Source organism: Myotis davidii, unplaced genomic scaffold, assembly GCF_000327345.1.
Source record: "Myotis davidii unplaced genomic scaffold, ASM32734v1 scaffold217, whole genome shotgun sequence".
Taxonomy (NCBI): domain Eukaryota; kingdom Metazoa; phylum Chordata; class Mammalia; order Chiroptera; family Vespertilionidae; genus Myotis; species Myotis davidii.
The window spans coordinates 8452607-8476319 of NW_006290034.1; the positions used below are offsets into that span (position 1 = coordinate 8452607).

General features: G+C 36.5%; 1 protein-coding gene and 1 long non-coding RNA gene across 2 annotated transcripts in view; one reads left to right on the plus strand and one right to left on the minus strand.

Annotated features, from left to right (window-relative positions):
• Positions 1-9627, minus strand: part of LOC107182967 — a 20589-nt gene extending 10962 nt beyond the window's left edge. Inside the window, exon 1 of the long non-coding RNA XR_001513740.1 lies at positions 9615-9627. This is a non-coding gene — a long non-coding RNA (uncharacterized LOC107182967). The remainder of the gene's footprint in view (positions 1-9614) is intronic.
• The window catches only part of SYCP1 (synaptonemal complex protein 1), a 57012-nt gene that overhangs the window by 22804 nt on the left and 10495 nt on the right, over positions 1-23713 (plus strand). Inside the window, exons 16-27 of the mRNA XM_015563466.1 lie at positions 5180-5241; positions 7885-7989; positions 10176-10279; positions 11511-11628; positions 12427-12497; positions 13678-13759; positions 14545-14607; positions 16501-16563; positions 16731-16793; positions 20746-20862; positions 21297-21407; positions 22757-22849. Of these exons, the coding sequence (XP_015418952.1) occupies positions 5180-5241; positions 7885-7989; positions 10176-10279; positions 11511-11628; positions 12427-12497; positions 13678-13759; positions 14545-14607; positions 16501-16563; positions 16731-16793; positions 20746-20862; positions 21297-21407; positions 22757-22849 (1052 nt within the window). The remainder of the gene's footprint in view (positions 1-5179; positions 5242-7884; positions 7990-10175; positions 10280-11510; positions 11629-12426; positions 12498-13677; positions 13760-14544; positions 14608-16500; positions 16564-16730; positions 16794-20745; positions 20863-21296; positions 21408-22756; positions 22850-23713) is intronic.

The following is a 23713-nucleotide window of genomic DNA, read 5'->3' on the forward strand; positions in this document are numbered from 1 at the left end:
AAGTGAAACAATGTTGCGGTCCTGCTGGCTGAAGCCCGGCTGGCTGAAATCAGATTTCTGGGGTTTTGTTTAGCTTCTATATTTGTAACAATGTTTCTTAAACTGCAATCTCAGAGGCTAGCAAGGCAGGCGGGAAATGTTGGCTTCCTCCGTCACTGAAGCAAGCAAGCCTCCTTCAAGCTGACTGGCTGCCGGCCGCCATTTTGGATGGCAGTTAATTTGAATATTTCCCTGATTAGCCAATGGGAAGGGTAGCGGTCATATGCTAATTACCATGTTTCTCTTTTGTTAGATAGGATACTAGAGGCCAGGTGCATGAAGGCTGATGGGGGTTGGAGCGTCTTCCCCCTGGTGGTCAGTGCACATCATAGCAAATAGTGTAATGGTCAAATGGTTGAATGAATGATTGGACACTTAGCATATTACATATAGGATTATTTTTTATTTTTATTTTTTTAAAATATATTTATGAGAGAGAGACATCGATCAGCTGCCCCCCGCACATCCCCCACGGGGGATGTGCCCGCAACCCAGGCACATGCCCCCGACCAGAATCGAACCTGGGACCCCTCTGTCCACAGGCCGACGCTCTATCCACTGAGCCAAACCGGTTTCGGCATACATAGGATTATTTTGATGTGAGATAATATAACTATGGAATTTAGACTTGGGTGTTTATTCTTCAGTTAGCTTTGGATATGTAATTAAGAACATAACAGACATGGTATTTGTTCTAATAAGATTTACTTAGGGAGACATATAAAACATTTAATTACAAGTTGGGATAAGTGCTATGAAAGAAATGAAAATGATGCAATAGAAGAAAATAATAGGGCCTAATGTAGATTTGGCAATCAGGGATGGTCTTTAGTTGAAACCTAAAAAATAAGTGAGAGGTAGGACATGTGAGTTGAAGAGAGCTTTTCTTTCTTTTTTTGTTAATCCTCAATGGAGGATACTTTTTTTCATTGATTTTTAGAGAGAGTGGAAGGTAGAGGAGAGACAGAAACATCGAGGTGAGAGAGACACATCAATTGTTTGCCTCCTGTAGGCACCCTGACCAGGGTAACCTGCAACCAAGGTATGTGCCCTTGACCAGAATCAAACTCTTCAGTCCACAGGCCAGTGCTCTATCGACTGAGCCAAACTGGTTAGGGCTGGAGAGAGTGTTTCAGTCAGAAGTAAAAGCATGTAGAAATGCTCTTAAGTATAAAGGAGCTTTGTTAATTCAAGTGATGGAGTGAAAGCCTGTGTGATTGAGCATAACAAGTGACATGGAACAGGGAACGAAATGAGTTTGGGGTGATAAGGACCAAATCAGGGCCAAGGAAAGGAAATTTGATTTTATGCTAACAGTGAAGGAAAATCATTGTAAAATTTAAGTAGAGGAATGACATGATATGATTCAAAATCACTAACTTCTGTATGGCAGATAAATTTGGTGGTGGGTGGGGAGTGCTGGTAGTGAAGAAAAAGTAGAATTGAAGAAATAGGATTGGAGACTATTTGAGTGGTACAGATATGAGAGGGTATCTTTTAAAAATGGAATCAGCCCTAACCGGTTTGGCTCAGTGGATAGAGCATCGGCCTGCGGACTGAAAGGTCCCAGGTTTGATTCCCGTCAAGGGCATGTACCTTGGTTGCGGGCACATCCCCAGTAGGGGGTGTGCAGGAGGCTGCTGATTGATGTTTCTCTCTCATTGATGTTTCTAACTCTCTATCCTTCTCCCTTCCTCTCTGTAAAAAATCAATAAAATATATTAAAAAAATAAAAATGGAATCATATCACAATTATGTTAGCAGTTGGAGATCCCATTAATCTTAGGACTTTTTGTCTGGTCTCAGCTCTGAAAAATTTTCTTCTTTTATATCTTCTCTACTAGTGTCATTGTTCTCTTACTCCCTGTAAGTGGATTTTGGGAGTTCTGGAACTATCCCTTCATGTTTAAAATTTTTTTCTTACACTTTCTATCTTTTAGTTCTTTGTTGAATTTTTGGGGAAAAGGTTTTGGGTTTCCCCTGCTAATTCAATCTTTATGTTTATTTTGCTAGTATTGAAACCTTAGTTGTCAAATTTTAAACTCCCAAGAACTGTAAATAATTTACTTCATGGATATAATATGCTATTGGAACATACTAATGTTACCATACTTAGCAAAATATCTGCTTCTATTTGTTCTATTAACGCTTTCTCCTTGGATTTTATTTAATTCTCTTAATTGAATTTGGTTCTTCTTTTTCATGGTTTTGCTTTTCTTCATTAATTGTTGATTCTTAATTGTGTGCTCATCCAAGTATTTGAGAATTCATCTTCACCCACTTGTATGTTATAATCTGCTTCATCTGATTATGGGAATGAAATGGGAGATGGTATAAGGAAGGGTAGGCTTGGTAGCTTGTCTGTTTGGCATAGGCTCTATGCCATAGGAGACGTTTTTCTTGCTTAAAGATCAAGAGCTATGGCACCACCATGTCTCTTTGGCCCCAATTCCTAGAATCCTTGATTTAACCTGAGGCTGTGTGGTGGAAGATGTGGTCAGCTGGTGTAGTTGTTTAACATAGACTTCATTGAATGAGTATGGGTTTTACCCCCCACAAAGAATCCTTAACTTTTGGGTTAATGGTAATGAGTCTGTTTTTGTTTTTTTTTGTAAATATATTTTATTGATGATTTTTTACAGAGAGGAGGGAGAGGGATAGAGACTTAGAAACATTGATGAGAGAGAAACATCAATCAGCTGCCTCCTGCACACCCCCCACTGGGAATGTGCCCGCAACCAAGGCACATGCCCCTGACTGGAATCGAACCCAGGACCCTTCAGTCCGCAGGCCGGCGCTCTATCCACTCAGCCAAACTGGTCAGGGCGAGTCTGGTTTTATATATAGTCTTTCTAAAACAATTATGTGATTGGGGGTGAGAGTGTGGAGACATGCTAGTTTTTTTTAATATTTATTTTTAAAATTGATTTCAGAGAGGAAGGGAGAGAGATAGGAACATCAATGATGAGAGAGAATTATTGATTGGTTGCCTCCTGCATGCCCCCTACAAGGGGGGATTGAGGCCACAACCTGGGCATATGCCCTTGGCCCGGAATTGAACCTGGGATCCTTTAGTCCACAGGCCAAGGCTCTATCCACTGAGCCAAACCAACTAGCGCGAAACATGTTAGTTTTAAAAAATTAATGGCTTTCACTTAAAATTAAACTTCATGGTTGAATAAGCTTTGCATGTGACAGGTTTTTATTTTAGACTCTACATTGGCATTTCATATTTTGTTGATTTTTTTCCTTAAAGACTGTGGTCAATGATTACAAGTATTTTGTTTTGAATAATATATAGTTACATCTACAACAATTAATAACCCTCAACAGTGAGGAAAGACAAGTTTCAGGTATAATAAAATTTAGGTGACAGTTAGACATTGTTTGGGAACTTTGTAGGTAGTTAAAAAATGTAAGGAGGGAAAAACCCAGGTGGTGTGGGCTGGAAAGATTTTATAATTCATTATCCTGATATTGAATTCATGGAGGTATATAAAGAAAAACATTGTAAAGCATTATTTAATGTGACAAGAAGGAAGGGTGTCAGAAAGAAAATAGGAGCAGGAGTTAGGAAACAAATCTGAATAATGCAAGGTCTGGAAAATCAAAGCGAGAAAAGTAGAGTGGTTAATAGTATCAAATGCCAGAAAGCTCTATAATAATGACAAAGAATTACATCACAAAATGGTTATTGGTGATCTTTGAGATATTAGTTCTGCATGGAGTTAAAAAAGAAGTTTGTAGGAAACCAAAAAGGAATTTGTCTGCCAACCCCTCTCCCCCCTCAGAGATTGACTATAGTATGAAGAGGCAGAAAAGTCAACCAGATGCTTTGTTTTTTTGTTTTTTTAAAATATATATATATATTATTGATTTCTTACAGAGAGGAAGGGAGAGGGACAGAGAGTCAGAAACATCCATGAGAGTATTCAAATAAATATTTAGCTGTGATAAGGGAAAGTAAAGATTCCTCTACAGAGAGTCAATTTATATTGTTAGTAAAGAAACTAAAGTCTCAGAGGAGGTTGGAAGGTTGAGACACAGAGTATAATGGTTAGAGTTAGCTGGAATTAAGTGGGTCACTTCTTTTAAGTTTGGAGTGAAGATTAGGAGACCAGATATTTAGAGAGGGATGATGAGTTGAAAGTAAAAGCACACATGCTGAATGACCACATTCCAAATACAGATAGATTGCTTATTTTGTTTAATCAACTCTGGGCTCATTTGGTTGTGGAATTAACTTTATAGCAGTGGTTCTCAACCTTGGCTGCACATTAGAATCACCTGGGAATCCTTTTAAAATACTGATTTCTGGGCCTCATCCTTTGGAAATTCTGTTTCTTTGTTACTGATGTTGTGGCCCACCCCTTAACAAAGAAACAGAATTTCCGGAGGATGAGGCCCACAAATCGGGATTTTAAAAAGATTCCCAAGTGATCCTAATGTGCAGCCACGGTTGAGAGCCACTGCTTTATAGACACATCCTATGTAATAAAAGGCTGATATGCAAATTTTCCCTTTGACGGGGAGTTGGACTAGAGTTCGACCAGGGGGTCGGGCCAGCCTGCCAACTGCCTGCAGCCCCTCCCCCCAGCCAATTGGGGCTAGGGCTGCTAGCCAACTGCCCCCAGTCTCCCTATCACCCCAATTGGAGTGGGCCGGCTGGACCCCCCCACATGTACGAATTCATGCCCCGGGCCTCTAGTTATTAATATTTATCTTTGATTTTTGTATAGTTCCATTTGGACTTCTGGGCAGTGATTTTCAACTTTTTTCATCTCATGGCACACATAAACTAATTACTAAAATTCTGCAGCATACCAAAAATAATTTGCCAATATGACGAAAAATAGGTATAATTTTGATTCATTCACAGTGGATGGCCATTGTTGTATTGGTTGTTGTCATTTTTTATTTGACAATATAAGGGAAAAGAGGTCAGTGCCCCTGACTAAATAGTCAGGTATTGCATGTTTAAAAACTTTTTGCAGCGCACTGCTTGAAAATTGGTGATTTAGGGTACTCCAGTTACATTAATCCATTTCTTAGTCTTCCCCTTTCAAATGATATTATTCTTGTTTCTCCCTAGTCTTTTAATCCAGCTTTTAACACATTTATATTCTTTTGCTTACTTTAGAAGAGATGACTAAGCTTAACAATAACAAAGAAGTAGAACTTGAAGAATTGAAAAAAGTCTTGGTAAGTATTTAGTTTCTCTTAATATAGAGTAATTACTTTTCAAATCCACTGACTTAGACTCTCACACTATAGATGTTTTATGCTACCTTTTTTCAGATAAAATATTAAAAAACTACATTTGATTTTTAGTAAAGCCACGTTCTTACCTATTCTAATATTTATACATCTTGATAGCTGTCTTCATGTCTTTAGAGGGTTTTAAACAATTTTTTAATTTATTGATTGACAAGAGAGAGAGAGAGAGAGAGAGAGAGAGACAGACAGACAGACTTGTTGTTCCACTTATTTATGTATTCCTTGGTTGATTTTTATGTGTGCCCTAGCCCGGAATGGAACCATGATCTCCTGGTCAATGAGTTGATGCTTAACCTCTGAGCCACATTGGACAGACTGTTGAACATTTTTGTTTTTGTGTTAACAAGAGCTATTTGCCTGTAGTTTTCTTTTCTTTGATTGTCTTTGTCTGCTTTTGGAATCAGGCTAATGCTGGCCTCATAAAATGAGTTGGTAAGCTTTTCTTTCATTTCTATTTTCTAAAGAGATTGTGTAGAATTAGTGTTATTTTTTCTTTATACATTTGGTAGAATTCTCCTGTGAAATCATCTGGACATAGAAATTCTTTCATTGTTATAGAACTACTCTGGTTACTTGCTTTATCTTGGGTGGTTTTTGTAGTTTGTTGTTTTTGAGGAATTAATACATTTCACTGAAGTTGTCAGATTTCTGTGCATAGAGTTATTTATAATATTCCCCGTTATCCTTTTAGTAAATTTTTATGCTTTGTGAGCCATGTGGTCTCTGTTGAGGTGATTCAACTTTGCTGTTAATAGGGCAAAACAGGCATGGATAATACATAAACAAATAGATTGGCTCTATTACAGTAATAATGCCTTATTAAAAATAGGCAGTGGTGGATTTGGTCTGTGGGCTGTGTTTGCTGACCCTTGGTTGTCTAGAAGGATGAATTCAATTCTTGGTACATTACTTAACACACTGCGCACCAGTAGTGTTATCGCCGGCTTTACCTAGTGGCCAGATATGTTTCTATTGAAAGAGTACAAAAAACATTTTACCGAGTATCAGACGTTAAAAAGAAATTAGCTTGTAAGAACATGTAATAAATAACTTCAGAATGCAATGGGCATGCCTTTAACATTTATGTAAAACACTGACTAATATGAAAACACGAGAATGCTTGTGATCTGCCCGCAATGTGTTAAGATGGTATATTAAAGTGAGCCCATCCTGATGGAATGATGTAATTAAAACTGTTTCATAGGAAGAATGAAAATATTCTTAAAGATTTTAGAATAGTTAAGAGAAAAGTTAGGGAGTAAATATTTAAATATTTACCAGTTATCATGTGAAAGAGGAATTGGACTTTTATGTGATTAAGGAAGGCAGAATAATGACTATTGCATGAAAGTTATAGTAAAGCACATTTTCGTGCAATAATAAGGACAAACAGGATTGATACAATAGTGAATGACTAATAAATGCTAATAAATTGGAATGATTTATACATAAATTAAGGTTTGACTTCAAATGGCCTGTAGACACTGGGGGATAGGGGAGGCTAGGGGACTGTCTAGGGCTGGGGGGAGAGGGGGGAAATGGACACATATGTAATACCCTTTGTAATAAAAAATTTAAAAATAAAATAAAATAAAATAATAAATAAAAAAAGAAGTAGAATTAGTACTATAATAGTAATAGTAATGAAGTATTGCCCTGGCTGAAAAAAAAAAAGAAAATTCCAGGGCTCTGTCCATTAAATCCTGTCATCATACTTAGTTTTGAAATTTACTTAATGCCAAACGTTTCTTTTCTTTTATTTTTTTTATATATTTTTGTTGATTTCAGAGAGGAAGGGAGAGAGAGAGAGAGAAAGAGAGATAGAAACATCAATGATGAGAGAGAATCATTGGTCGGCCACCTCCTGCACACCCCCTCCTGGGAATTGAGCCCACAACCCGGGCATGTGACCTCCTGGCTCATAGGTTGATGCTCAACCACTGAGCCACACGGGCTGCACTCTAAAGTGATTTGTAAGAAAATCACCGTGTCAGGAAAGGTGAAGACTAGTCCATTGCTCTGTGAGCGTGGGATGCAGGAGGTTCGAACAGAACATTGGTAAAAACATCCACATCATTTCAGCCACCGGCGGTGCCTTCCCGCTCTGGTCCAGATGACCTCACGTCTCCAGTTTTTAGGGGTGTTGTTTTCCTTTCATGTTGGGGTCCTGCCTCAGCAGGTCCAGGGGTTCCCAAAGGTGTGGACGGAGTCGGCGAAGACTATCCACCCTCTTCCTACTGTGGAGTCCTATCCGTCCCAAGAGTGGGGCTTACCTAGGGGAATGGGGGGGGGTTTACCTAAGGGTCCCTGTTCGGGTGCCATATGTTGGGGTCCAGCCCCAGCAGGTCCAGGGGTTCTCAAAGGTATGGACGGAGTCAGACAAAAAGGAATGACACGGAGGCAGCGTTCAGGTGATCATCATAGCCAGGTTCCTCCCAAACGTTTCTTTTAAAAAACATTTTAGCCAAAGAGAAACTCATTATGTCTTCCCAACTTTATTTAGGAAGTTTGATTATTTTGAATATGTGTGTGCTTTGATTGTCATGATTTGTTAATATTTTTAAAAAGGCAGAAAACCAAAAGCTTTTAGATGAAAAGAAACAGTTTGAGAAGATTGTTGAAGAATTAAAAGGAATAGAACAAGAACTAACCGGTCTTCTTCAAACCAGAGAGGTTTGTTTTAAAGGATACATTTTTCTTTCACATATTTTGTTAGTAGAGTACAGGTTACAGAATAGATTATAGTGTAGCCATTATCTTTGTGAAAGGTTTCTTCACAAGATTTCTTTTTAAAGTATGTGTTCCTGCTACATTAAATATACTAATGACTGATTTAAAGCACATCTAGAAAACCTTCAAGGTATATATAATGTGGAAGAGAAAGGTCAATATTTAAGATATCAATAGTATGTACACAATGCCATGGTTGTAACAATTACATTTCTTGATACCTTGAGTATTTCTTAATCAATACATTTAAAAGTTAGCCTTTATTAAGTTCTTAGCTTACAGTAGTTTTTATAGTGCTCATGTTATAATTTTAGAATGTCATTTATTTGAAAAAGTATGTTTCCAGTCCATAACAGCATTATAACTATCTTTTTATAATTATAACAGCTTAGTATTTAAGATTCTGATTTTATTAATTAATGTTTCTTCTTAATATTATAGCATTTTATTTAATACTAGAGGCCCAGTGCACAAAAATTTGTGCAGTCAGGGGGAAGAGGGGGTCCCTCAGCCCGCCCTGTGCCCTCTCGCAGTTTGGGACCCCTCGGGAGATAACGACCTGCTGGCTTAGACCTGCTCCCGGATGGCAGAGGGCAGGCCCAATCCCTAGGTGCAGCCCCTGGTCGGGCTCAGAGCAGGGCCGATTGGGGAGTTGGGGCGCCGCCCCCTGTCATGCACAGAATAGGGCGGATTGGGAGGTTGCGATGCCACCCTCAGTCACGCTCAGGGTAGGGCCGATTGGAGGGTTGGGGCACCGCCCCCTGTCACACTCAAGGCAGGGTCGATGGGGAGGTTGCAGCGCTACCCCCTGTCACGCACAGAGCAGGGCCCATCAGGGGGTTGGGGAGCTCCCCCCAATTAGGCACAGAGCAGGGCTGATCAGGGGGTTGGGGCGCCTTCCCCTGTAACGAACAGAGCAGGGCCGATACGGAGTGGTGGCCCCGCCCCCTGTCACACACAGAGCCGCAGGGCGATCAGGGGGTTTGGGCGCTGCCCCCTGTCACGCTGATCCTGGTGCTGGGAGGCATATTACCCTTTTACTATATAGGATAGAGGCCTGGTGCATGAGTGGGGCTGGCTGGTTTGCCCTGAAAGGTGTCCTGGATCAGGGTGGGGGTCCCCACTGGGGTGCCTGGTCAGTCTGGGTGAGGGGCTGAGGGCTGTTTTCAGGCTGGGACTGAAGCTCCCTACTGCTCCTTTTTTGCTTTTTCTTTTTTTATTCTGGGCCACCTTTAGCTCTGAGGCTCCAGTTCTTAGGCCTCCGCTTCTGAAAACAGGTATCTGGTTTGTTTCGGTTCTATAATCGAAACTCTGTATCAGCTCCAGCTCTGAGATCCCAGCTCGCTGAAAGCAGGTTTCTCAGGTTTTGTTTAGCTTCTATATGTTACAATGTTTCAAACTGCAGGCTCAGAGGCCGGCAAGGCAGGCGGGGAACGTTGGAGTCCTCAGTCACTGAAGCAAGCAAGCCTCATGTTCAGTTTAAGCTGCCTGGCTGCTGGCCGCCATCTTGGCTGGCAGTTAATTTGCATATTGCCCTGATTAGCCAATGGGAAGGGTAGCAGTAGTACGCCAATTACCATGTTTCTCTTTTATTAGGATTATTTATTTATTTTTTAAAATATTTTTTATTGATATCCTAGAGGAAGGGAGAGGGAGAGAGAGATAGAAACATCAGTGATGAGAGGGAATCATTGATTGGCTGCCTCCCACATGCCACCCACTGGTGACTGAGCCAACAACCCTGGCATGTGCCCGTGACCGGAATCGAACCCTGACTTCCTGGTTCTTAGATCGACGCTCAACCACTGAGCCATGCCAGCGGGGCTATAGCATTTTAATTGAAATTATTTGGTAGAGTAAAAGTGACAAAAATTTTTTAAAATGTGTAAATACAATTTTACTGATTGAGCTTCAGAATATCAAGATGAAATTATTTATATTACATTTGTCATTGCTCATTGTTTTAAATTATAGTAGTTATGGCACTGAATCTACTTAAATTTTAAAAATTTGATATATTCTTACCAAATTTTTGCCAAATAAATGACTTACTTGCATAGAGTGACCAAGTTTTTTAAATGAGAAAATTGTAAAAACATTTGTTATGGTTATACACATTTATTTTTCAGAAAAAAGTACATGATTTGGAAATTCAATTGACTACGATTGCTGCAAGTGAACAACAGTATTCAGAACAGGTTAAAGAACTGAAAACTGAGCTTGAAAATGAGAAGTATGTTTTCTGTCTATCTATGAAATAGCTTATGTATTCAATTACTAAGTTCTCTAGTATTTAATAATAAGTGAATTATGTTCAATATTTATTTGAATAAGCTTAAAGTTGTATTTTATCCCTAAAGATAAAAATAATTTAACTTTATTGCTAAGGGAAGTACATATCATTTATATAAAGAGTTCATCACAAAGTTAAGAACTGCTTAAGATCAATATATTCCTTTTCTTAGAGATAGTTGGTTTCTTAGGAAAAAACCATTCATTGCAGTTCTAACTAGTTATTTTGATTGATTTGCTAAATTATTTCATAGGTTTGAATTGATGAAATGCCAGTGACAAAATACAAATTCATTTCTTACATTATCCAATGATTTACCTACTCAGTAAGTTTAATTTTGAGAAAAAGTGAGAGGAAAATATTATTGTGTTATTATTTATAGAGAAGTAAACTCAAGTAGCCAATCTAGTGGTGAGCATGATTTTTTTCTTTTTGGTTGCCTCTCAGCTCTTCATAAAAATGAGAAGTAAACAGTTTATTCAGGATCTTGTTTCTTTCCTTTCAGCTCTCATTTCCTCCTTCTGATATATTTTCAACAGTACTTTTTTAGGGGTTCTGGGTGAAGTTTATTAACCAAAATCCCTTTTAATAAATAGGCTGATTACTTATTTATACTTTGGTATAAATTTGTTATCTTAAGTTTATTTGCTTTTTCAACCTTTCATTTTTTAATGAAAACTTTTATCTATTTTTTGATGAATTTCCATTAAAGTAGTAGGAGATAATAGGTGCTCCTGAAATCATTCCTAGAGCCACACATTCCCCTTCATTTAAAACTGATCCTTGCTGCAACCAATAACAGCAGTAATCTCTCTTCCAGTGTAGAGCATATGAGGCCTAGTATAAGAGCAGTTTAAATATCTGCACAAAGGTTAAACCTAGTTTCTTTATTTTTGTGGAAAAGTAATGGGGGGTAATGTGGGGAGTATGCAAAGAAATATATGACATCATGAAAAACTTATAGAAAAATTTCAAACATGTACAAAGTAGAGATGTAATAAACCAGCATGTACCTATCACCCAGCTTCAGAAGTTAAGTAGTGGCCAACCTTACTTAATTTATAACCTTAGGTTATAATCCCTGCTTTCCTCTAAGGTTATTATGAAGTAAATTTCACATCATATAATTTCATACTTAAATATGTTGATATGACATATTTTTTAAAAATAGGCTTAAGAATACTGAACTAACTGCAAGCTGCAACAAGCTTTCATTGGAGAACAAAGAACTAGCACAAGAAACAAGTAAAATGGCCTTAGAACTTAATAAACAGCAAGAAGATAATAATGTGAGTTGAAAAAGAAAGAACCAATGACTTAATTTTCTTACCTGTAAAATTAGGGCGTTAGAATAATGACATCTAAAGATCCTTTCAGCTTTAAAAGTCTAATTATCTTAGAGCTGATACTTTGTTTTAGAAGAAAAGTATACATACTGATCTTACATGGTGATAATGAGCAACAGAATATAGAGGTTACCCAATGATAAAGTTAATTTTAAGCATCAAGATTTGTATAAAGTATTCAACAAGTATTTATTAAGTAAATCATATGAGACACTATGGAGGATATGGTGACGAATTAGAGGTCATCCTCTTTAAAAGCTTATAACTCAACAGAAAAAAAACTGCCCAAATAGCTTAAATAAAATAGTATATGTCTTGTTTTGGGGACAAAGTGTTATCCGCATCCACAGGATCACTTCTGCTTTGGTGGAAGAGAAGGTTTCAGTGAGACTGTAGCATTGATTTTAGCCTAAAAGATGAATAATTATGAGTTCAGTAGGTAACAGTGAGTGGGAACACATTCCTAAAAGCCACAGCAGTATAAATAAAGCATATGTCTCAAATTATCATTGGGAAACAGTAAATAAGACTTGTTTTGTTAGCTGCTGAGTAGAGATTGTTAAGGAAATGAAGTCTGGAAAAATAGTGTGGAACTATGCAAATTAGGCCATTCTCTTGCTATATTTATATTTATAACTAAATGAATTTTATGCTGACAGATAAAGGTCTTAAATATTAGTTTCAATTTTATTTTTGTTGCAACAGGGTAATTAATATAAACAATATTGAATATTTCTTTAGAATATCAAAAAGCAAGAAGAAAGAACATTGAAACAAATAGAAAATCTGAAAGAAACAGAAACACAATTAAGGCAAGACTAATGAGTTGGCGGCCTCTTTTGTCTAGCAAAGATTTTAGTATTCTTTTCTATTTATTATAGTTAACTTAGATTAAACTTATGTTGAATATAATATAAAGTAAAAATTAGACTTAAAATTACTGCTTTGGAATTCTGCTTAAAAATAAAGTTGTAATAATGTTTATTTTATACTCAGTGTTGAAATAGTGAAATTAGACACATTAATTTTAAAGCATCATAGCTTTCTAATATTTATTTTTTATTAACTAAGAAGATATACTAATCATGTCAAAATTTAGAAGAGAAATAAAAAATATTATTTTAAGCATTAGCCATGTTTCTAGGCATTTTCACAATCATCTATTGTAATGCCTATATACCATTTAATCAAGTGGATATGACATTTTCTACTTTTCGTCCTTTATATTTTTGGATTTTTATATTTTGCAGGTTTTCACTATCATAAATAATACTGTAGTAAACATCTTAGCACATACAGATCTTTTTCTTATTTTGAATTTGATAGGATAAATTTCAAGTAAGTAGAATTATATTGAGTCAGAGGAATAATTATTTCAATGAAGAAATTGAGCAAAAAGGACATATCTGTTGTAAACCAGAAAATTTAGAAGAGAAATACAAAGTATTTAATATTTTGTCAAAAGGACAAAGGAACACATGGGGGAAGAAAACTATCTTTCTTGCCTTTGTCTCTACTATACAGTTTCTCTCCCCAGAGGTATCACTCTTACCTGTGTATGTTTCTAGAGATACTCTGTTACATATATAAGGGTAAATGTGTATGCAGACTTCTCAGTCATGTAGTTTTTCATTAAAATCACTTGTATTTATGTATCTAATTTATTTTAATAAAATTATGACTATGTATCAGGATAATGACTGATTTATGACTAAGAAAATAGTAAAGTGATATCTTGACTTAAATTAGGAACAAGCATTTCTTTCCAGGAGTTTTTTAAATAGAAAAATAAGATACTTAATTTCAAAATAAATGTGTAATTTAAATATGAGAGTGAATTGTGCCTATTTAGTGTTAAGGCATGAAAAACTACCCAACAAAATGAAAATATAAACCAATAAAGTTTAATAGTTAATCATTTTAGAAATTCAGAAAGGGAATAAAATGAAAATATAAGTTTTATCTCAATGTCACTCTTCTATTTCCTTTAAGGAATGAACTGGAATCTGTGAGAGAAGAACTAAAGCAGAAAGGAGATGAAGTTAAATGTAAATTGGACAAGAGTGAGGAAAATGTATGTTATATTTTATAATAAATCATATCACAAAATTTCTAATCATAAAAGCAATACCACATATCTAAAAAAAATGGTGACATATACTGTTGAATAAGTAACTAGTTAACTAGGGTCTTTTATAGGCTGTTGAATTTTAAAATATAAGGCAGAGTTTGGTTATTTTGCATAGTTTATATCTAGAAGGAAGTAGTATAATTCTAAATTTCTTTTACAAATGCTCAATATTTAATGTTGCTTTACATTTTTAGGCTAAATAAAATGGCTTACGCTTTAGTAATATAGAATACTAGAGGCCCGGTGCATGAAATTTGTATAAGGGGCTCGGTCCTCGCAGCCCCCAGCCCCGGCTGCCTAGCAGCCCCGACCCCCCCACCCTGTGGTCGTTCCCGAAGGTCATTCCGCCATCTGGTCTAATTAGCATATTAAGTTCTTTATTATATAGGATACTGATAAATTGAATAATAAGTTCGTTTTGTGCTTTGGTGGATATGATTTAATAAGTTGAGATAGGATCAAGGTCTTTAGAAAAGACCCCGACCAGGGCCAGGGATCCAGCTTGCAACCAAGGTATGTGCCTTTGACTGGAATCCAGCCCAGGACCCTTCAGTCTGCCAGTCTCAGGGCTGATGCTCTATGAACTGAGCAAAACCAGCCAGGGCCTGATAAATATTTTTGTAGAAACAAAAGGTTGAGTTTTATAATTCCATTTCTAAAAGGTACTTATAGAAGAAAATAGTAATTCTGTTAACATTTTAAATCTGATGTCAAATATTATTTTTTAGGTTCGAAGCCTTGAATGCGAAGTTTTAAAAAAAGATAAACAAATGAAGATATTAGAAAACAAGGTAGTATCAAATTGCAAACATGTTTGGAAGTAGAGACTTTGTAACAACATATGTATGACTAGATTCTTTAGGGCCAACCTTGACACTTTTTTTTTTGTTTTATTAATCCTCACCTGAGGATATATTTTTAGGGAGAGAGGAAGAGAGAGAAACATGGATGTGAGAGAAATACATTGGTTGGTTGCCTCCTGCGTGCACCCCAACCGGGAGGAGGGTCCAGGCTGGGAGGTACGTGTCCTTGACAGGAATTGAACCTAGTTCCCTTTGGTTCACAGGCTGATGCTCTCTATCCACTGAGCCAAAACGGCGAGGACCAGCCTTTACACTTTTAACCGCCTTTATATAAATTTCAATTCTCCTTTGAAGGCTTTGAGGAATAATGTAGAATTTTTATTGTAGGTTTCTTTGAAGAGGCTCTGAGTTCAGGATTTTTTTTTGCACAATGCTTTGAAAAGCAAAGTTTCATTAAATTCCTCTTTAGATGTGTCTTCTCTATTGCAAAATTTCATACTCTGTGCAGCTGCATTTGTTGTGGATATGTTTAGAGTGGCAGGATGTTTTTTTTTTAAAAAAATCATTCTTAGACATCTTTCCCGTCTCTCAAGAGAACTGCAGAAAAATTTCTGCTCCATTTATGTGAAGTATTCTTACTGGCTGGCTGCCCATCCCAATTCACTTTTTCCTTCTCTGTACCTCACTACACATGGGTCCTAAACCTGGTTTTCTATAGAGAGAGTAGTCCTCTGGAAAGTATAGTTCACTTTCTATAGTTCTGGCCTCTAATAACACCAATTATTTTTTCCTACCTAGAATTCAGATGATTAAAATCCTTTATTACTCTGCATTAGAGTTATTTTACTTAAAAATGAACTGTGATAGGTAATACGTTTTCAAGGTTTCTGGGCATTCTACCAAAAGTATTTATTTTAATTAGTCCTACATTTTGAGATTATTTATATTTAAAAGGATTGAAAATTTAAGTCACTTTAATTTTCATTAGCCTATTCAGAAAAAAAGGGAGAGTGAGATGGGGCAGTGCGTGTTGTAAGAAAAATATGTAATGGAGAATTTTGTGCTACTGTTGGAGATGAAAATTTTTTTCATTGGAATTTCTACTTCAATGGAAATTAGAACGATTTATGTATTTGTAATGTAGTAACCTTTAGAAATCTATGCTGCTTTTTTAAAAAATATATATTTTATTGATTTTTTTACAGAGAGGAAGGGAGAGAGACAGAGAGTTAGAAACATCGATGAGAGAGAAACGTTGATCAGCTGCCCCCCGCACATCTCCCACTGGGGATGTGCCCGCAACCCAGGTACATGCCCTTGACCGGAATCGAACCTGGGACCCTTCAGTCCGCAGGCTGACGCTCCATCCACTGAGCCAAACCGGTCTCGGCAATCTATGCTGCTTTTATGATACTCCAAATATTTTGGTGGCTAATACCTCTTATTCCAATTCTGCATGTGTACCCAGGTGAAGTAGTCCCTCAAAATGAGATATAAAAATGTGGTTCAGCTGATACTTTTTTAAAACAGGAATTAAAATGTAGTTAGGAGGAGACAGACTATTATATTATTTCCCTCCCCTATAGATAATAAGTATAAGAGATCTCAAAAATGAAAATGGAATTGTTTTTAAAGTAGTTAAATTCAAATGTTCTTTAAGTATATTAAGAATTTTTAAAAATTTCAAATTTGTATTGAGATAATTGTTAGTAAAATTTGTACCCATTTACATGATTTTAGACATTAATGGAATTATTTAACAATATGATTTTTGAAGTGACTTCTATATTAATTTATGTAGTATTTTTATTAGTTTAGAATTACTTATGTTGACTAGAATATTGAATAAAATAATTATAATTTCTCATTTTCTTTTTTTAGTGTAACAATTTAAGGAAACAAGTTGAAATTAAAAGCAAGAATATTGAAGAATTCCAACAGGAGGTATGTATTGATTCTCATTATCAAATTATTTTAAAAGATTTTTTTTACTTCAGTTTTAGAGAATAATGCTTTTCTTTCCCGTAGTAATTTCAATCTAGGTAAGGTGGTAGTGCAAGTTTGAATCATTTTGGTACTAAACGTAATTGTTTATTTTTAACTTTTAACAGAATAAGGCCTTAAAAAAAAGGGGTACAGCAGAGACGAAGCAACTGAATGTTTATGAGATAAAGGTATTTGGAATAATTTTTGTTTTTAAAATAGTAGTAAATAGATGAGAGTATAAGAATTTTATTCCTTGTGGTACTTATCTTTCTCTGACTGGCTTATTTCACTTAGCATAATTCTCTCCAGGTCCATCCATGTTGTTGAATAGGGTATGATTTCCTTCTTTTTTATGGCCACATAGTAAATATACCACAGCTTTTTTAATCCACTCATCTACTGGTGGACACTAAAGCTTCTTCCGGGAAGGTGAGGGTGGGAGAGTGGGAGGGGAGTGATTAACCAGAGAGCTTATATGCATATATGCATAACCCATGGACACAGACAATAGAATGAAGGCTCGGGTGGGATGGGTATGGGGTGGAGGGGATCAATAGGAAAAAAACACACACACAGAAATAAACAAAGGGACATCTGTAATACTTTCAACCATAAAGATAAATTAAAAAAAATTATTTTCTTGTAGCAGTTTTCAAACATCATCTGAGATTGTGGGAATTGTTCCTTTTAATTATAAGAGTGCTCATCTGTGATTTATATGTGTTAAAATCATCTGAGCAACTTAAAAATATATGTTGTGGGTATGTATATGTATGTATTCATACTCCTTACCCATACATTAAAAATTAAGGTTGAGCAGGTTTGGGGTGGAGTCTTGGAATCTACATTTTTTAAAAGCTCCATGTAATACTCTTTGTAATACTTTAAACAGTAAAATTAAAAAAAATTAAAGCTCCATATATGGTTATCTTGCTGTATAAGGGCTTTGATAACCACTGACTTTGTAGGAAACAAATTAAAATCCTGGAATGTAAACTCATGATGTCAGGGGTTTTTTTTTGTTTATTTTCTTAGTCCCTATTCCTTGAGATATAATTTACATGTAATAAAATGCATAATTTTAAGTATACAGTTTGATGAGCTTTAACAAATGTTTTTACAAACGTAAGAACAATCAAGATACAGGATTATTTCCATTATCCCAGAAAGTTCCTTCATATCCTTTTATAGTTTAAACCCTACTCCCCAGAGGCTACCAATATTCTGCTTTTTCTCTCTATAAAGTAGCATGTCTATTCTAAAACTTCATTTAAATGGAAACATGCCAAATATTCTCTTGTTATAAGGGTTTATTTTGCTCAACCTGTTCTGAGATTCACCCATGCTTCTGTAGGTATCAATACGTCTTTTATTATTTCGGAGTCACATTTCACTGTATGAATATAACAGATTTGTTTATCTAGTTTCCTGTTAGTGGACATTTGAATTGTTTTCAATTTTTAATCATTATGAGTAAAGTTTCTATGAACATTCTTGTACAAGACTTTCACTGGACATTATTTTTTTAATTCTCACCTGAGGATATATTTTCCATTGATTTTTAGAGAGAGTGGGAGGGAGGTGAGAGGTGGGGGAAAGAGAAACATCGCTGTGAGAGAGTTTGGTTGACACCCCCCACACCCCCACCCTATCTTCCCTCCACCGGGATCAAATCTACAACCCAGGTACGTGCCCTTGACCAGGAATTGAACTCAAGACCCTTTGGTCAGCGGGCTGACACTCCAACCACTAAGCTACACTGGCCAGGACTGGACATTTTAAAGTAAATATCTTAGAAAAGAGTTTCTGGGTCATAGAGTAGATGTATGTTTTTTTTATTGATTTTTTTTTTTTTTTTTTTTACAGAGAGTAAGGAGAGGGATAGAGAGATAGAAACATCAATGAGAGGGAAACATTGACCAGCTGCCTCCTGCACACTTCCCTACCGAGTATGTGTTCGCAAGCAAGGTACATGCCCTTGAACAGAATCGAACCTGGGACCCTTCAGTCCGCAGGCCGACGCTCTATCCACAGAGCCAAACCGGTTAGGGCAGTAGATGTATATTTAGTTTGTAAAGAAACAACCAAATCATTTTCCAAAGCGATTTTACACTCCTCATAGCAATGTATGAGAGGTCTAGTTAGTCCATATCCTACTCACATTTGGTGTTGACAGCCTTTTCAGTTTCAGCCACTCTTGTGGGCAGAACCTAGCTTCACGTTTAGTCATACAATGTCCTACACTTAGTTTCCTGCTCTATTATTGTCATTTTGAAATTTTAAATAATTTATGAACTAGATGTTCCCCCTTTTCATTTTGCATCAAGCTCTGCAAATTATATAGCTGGTCCTGCTTATGGGTATAGTAGTATCCCATTGTGGTTTCATTTTTCATTTGTTATAATAGTGTTGAACATTTTTTCATAAACTAGTTATTTGTATATTTCCTTTATAAAGTACTCAAGTATTTTGTCCTCTTTATTTTTATTTTTTAAAATATGTTTTATTGATTTTTTTACAGAGAGGAAGGGAGAGGGATAGAGAGGTAGAAACATGGATGAGAAACATCGATCAGCTGCCTCCTGCACACCCCCTACTGGGGATGTGCCCGCAGCCAAGGTACATGCCCTTGACCGGAATCAAACCTGGGACCCTTCAGTCCACAGGCTGATGCTCTGTCCACTGAGCCAAACCAGTTAGGGCTGTCCTCTTTATTTTTTATTGGGGTAAAATACCCATAACATAAAATTTACCATTTTAACCTTTAAAAAAAAACTATACAGTTCATTTACATTATTGTGTAACCAATCCCCAAGACTCTCTTTATTTCGTAAAAATGGAAATTCTATACCCATTAAACATTAAGCTCCCCATTTCCTCCTCCTCACAGTCCCTGGCAACCACCATTCTCTGACTTACGACTACTCTATTTACTTCATATAAGTAGAAAAATATAGTATTTGTCTTTTTGTGATAGCTTGTTCATTTCTGATAAAAAGGCAGAATTTTGATAGAGATTGCATTGAAATCAGGACACTATTGAGAAAGTGAAAAGACAACCCACAGAATGGAAGAAATATTTGCAAGTCATCCTATATAATAAAAAGCTAATATGCAAATCGACCAAATGGTTGAATGACCAGTCACTGTGATGTGCACTGACCACCAGGGAGCAGACACTTAACGCAGGAGCTGCCCCCTGGTGGTCAGTGCAGTCCCACAGGGGGAGCACTGCTCAGCCAGAAGCCAGTCTCACGGCTGGTGAGCTCAGCTGGGGTGGCAGGAGCCTCTCCTGCCTCCATGGCAGTGCTAAGGACCTCTTCAGGGGATGTCCGCTTGCCTAACGTGGCAGGCAGACATCCCCCAAGGGGTCCCAGACTGCGAGAGGGTTGGAGGCCGGGCTGAGACACCCCCACCTCCAGTGCACAAATGTCATGCACTGGGCCTCTAGTATATTTGATAATGATGCAACATCTAGCACATAAAAAGCACACTTCCAATTCAACAGCAAAAGCCAGTCACAGAAGGACAGATAGTGCATGTTTCCTCTTACATGAGGTACCTAAAACAGTCAGACTCACAGAAGCAAAGGTTAAAAATGGTGATTACCAGGAGTTGGGGGGAGGGAAAAAGGAAGTTATTCCTCAATTTGTATAAGGTTTCAGTTATGCAAGATAAATTAGTTCTAGAGCTCTACTGTATAGCATAGTGCCTATAGTCAACAATAATGCATTGTGCACTTAAAAATTTATTAAGCCCTGACCAGGTTACTCAGTTGGTTGAAACATGTCCTGTATATTTTTGGTTTGATTCCCAGTCAGGGCACATATCTAAGTTGTGGATTTGATCCCCATTTAGGGCATGCATGGGAAGCAACTTACCGATGTTTCTCTCTCACATTGCTGTTCCTCTTTCACTCTGTTACTTCCTTTCTCTCTAAAAAATCAATGAAAATATCTTCGAGTGAGGATTAAAAATAAAAAAAATACATTTTACCAAATGTAAAAAGGAAAATGATCCAACTATAATTTCCATGAATAAGTAATCTTGAAAACATTCATAAAACCACAAAATGAACACAATATTGTCAAGAAATCCACAGCATTTACTAATGTTCATGCTATTTTTTTTTACACAAAGGTCAAGAAATTAGAGTTAGAACTAGAAGGTGCCAAACAAAAATTTAAAGAAATGTCTGACAGCTATAAAAAAGAAATTGAGGACAAAAAGATATCAGAAGAAAATCTTTTGGGAGAGGTAGGAAGATTAAGTATGCGTGAGAATTTGTTATACTAAAACTCTGTATTTGTTTATTAAGTAGCATTTTAAGAGAAAAGTAATTAATTTTTAAATTATGACTTTTAAAAGGTATAATAAATTTACACTAGGGACAGTTTCTTATAGAAGCTAAAAGTATCCTTGTTATTCTGTTTGAGTATTGAGTAGTTTATAATTATTTTGAAAAGATTAAATGATCATTAAAATATTACACTGTCATTTCACTTGATAGAAATAAACCAAAACAGTAATGCATTTTTTTACTTGGCTTTCCTAAATTTCTGGTGTTTGATTTCTGCATTTTATATATTAACATATGGTCTCTGCATTTGTATAATAGCATATGGTCTCTAAATTTAAGTTAAATTTGGTTTTTGTTTTTAATTTTAATAAACACTTAATTGATTTGATAGGCTGAGAAAGCCAAAGTAACAGCTGATGAAGCAGTACGATTACAAAAAGAAATTGATATACGATGTCAACATAAAATAGCTGAAATGGTTGCGCTTATGGAAAAACATAAGGTAATTTTTTTCTTTTTGTGTAATGAAAATTATATATTGGAGCCATATTTATGCATAAAATGGTAAAATTAATATAGCATTCTGATTTATCAGAAAAATTATTGGTAATTTTCTCTGATAATTAAGGGATATTTATAGTTATAGATGTAATTATAGATAATTATAACTGGAATGCCCTTGATCTCCCATTTCTCTGGTTTTAAATCTTAACCACACAAAGCTTAGCTTGAGCGTCACTTTGAGAAAATCTCTTATGATGGATGGAAGTGGTCATTCTTTATCTGAATTTTCCTAGTATTCTCTTACCGGTATAGCACTTCCCATCCAGGATATGTGTTTTAACATTTGTATCCTTTATGTGTGTCTAACATACATGAGGCTAAATGAACTTTTATCAGAGGAATAAATAGATGAAAAGCTTAATGTTTGTTGTGTTTGTGTGTTCTATTTTTTACTGTTGTTTAAGTAATCATTCTGTTAGCGAATTAAGCCTTATTCTCTTCAGGATTTGGAGAGTAGATGAGCTATATCGACCTATTCATCTTTAAAAATTGTTGCTGGCATATAACATTACTATGAGCTAACCAGTGAGGATTAAAAAAAACTTTAAGTAAGTTTGTGAGCTCATAGGTTTAAACATATTTGGTATATCTCAGTCCAATGCAGTTTTTATATTTGTCTCATCTTTGGCTAGTGGGGACCTCTTCACACTGGTGGCAAGTCCTTTAGACTTGACTTTATTAATTATTATTATTATTATTTTTAAATGTTATATTGATTTTTAACAGAGAGGAAGGGAGAGGGATAGAGAGGTAGAAACATCGATGAGAGAGAAACATCAATCAGCTGCCTCCTGCACACTCCCCACTGGGGATGTGCCCACAACTAAGGTACATGCCCTTGACTGGAATTGAACTTGGGACCCTTGAGTCCGCAGGCCGATGCTCTATCCACTGAGCCAAACCGCTTAGGGCTTGACTTGACTTTAATAGTCCTTGATAGCTTTCCTGCTTTTTCATATGACAGCGTTCAAGACTCATGTATTTCCTACCTCAAATCTGGAATCAGCCACTTTTCTAAGAGGTCCTGTTTTTTAAATTAAAAAATTCAGTGTTTCCAATTAAAAAGAATAATTTCTTGCTCATGTGTTATTTCCAAGACAGTTATCAAGGTTTCATTATTTATATAATTGAAAAATTTCAAAAATATGCTTAAATATATACATCACTTAACTCATAGTCATTATTTTTTTTAAATTTTAAATGCACAAGGATACCAGTCATATTAAAGCATAATCTATTTGGGTTCTAATATATTGGTATTTAAAATGTTTTTTCTGTTTTATGTAGCACCAATATGATAAAATTGTTGAAGAAAGAGACTCAGAATTAGGACTTTATAAGAGCAGAGAACAAGAACAATCATCAGTGAAAGCATCTTTGGTGAGATACAGAATAAATAGCCATAAAAGCCACTTTTCATGTCAACATGGCTGCTGGTAAAGAATAATATTAAATAAAGCCATAATTTTTTGTTGTTGCCTCCTGCAAGCTCCCTGACCAGGGCCAGAGCCTGCAACCGAAGTACCTGCCCTGGACCAGAATCGAACCTGGGATCCTTCAGTGAGAGGGCTAATGCTCTATCCATTGAGCCAAATCAGCAAGGGCTTGACATAATTTTTGAGTTGTAGAATAAAAAAAGTCTTAGATCAGAAAGGAATCTTATAGTTAAATAGGCTTCCAATTTATTTTTTGAAATGGTGGAATGAACTCTTTTTCCCCCCAAATGAATGCTTATAAACTAGGAGAGGATGAGGAGGAGAGATATATAGTGTTAATATTTCTTTAGAATCCTATATAATAAAAGCCTAATATCCAAATTGACCAAACAGCGGAGTGACTGGTCGGCGGGGGGTGGGGCCAGTGAGTGGGTGGCACCTGGCCAGCCAAGGCAGATACCAGCAGGGAGAGGGAGGGGACGGTGGTGGCCCTCTGGTTGCCTCCCACAGAGGGATGCCACGGGGTGGAGGGCCAGACGCTTGCCAGCCAGCACTGGCCCCCGATGGGCCCACCAGTCGCCTCCCGCAGAGGGAGGCCAGACTGTGACTTAACCATCAGTTTGACATCCCCCAAGGGCTCCTGGATTGTGAGAGGGCACAAGCTGGGCTGAGGGACCCCCCAAGTGCACGAATTTTTGTGCACTGGTCCTCTAGTAAACTGTAAAATATTTGTATAAATGAAATCTAGGTATGTTCAAGTAGCAGCCTTCATATTAGTAGGCTTTTAAAGTGTATATATATATATATA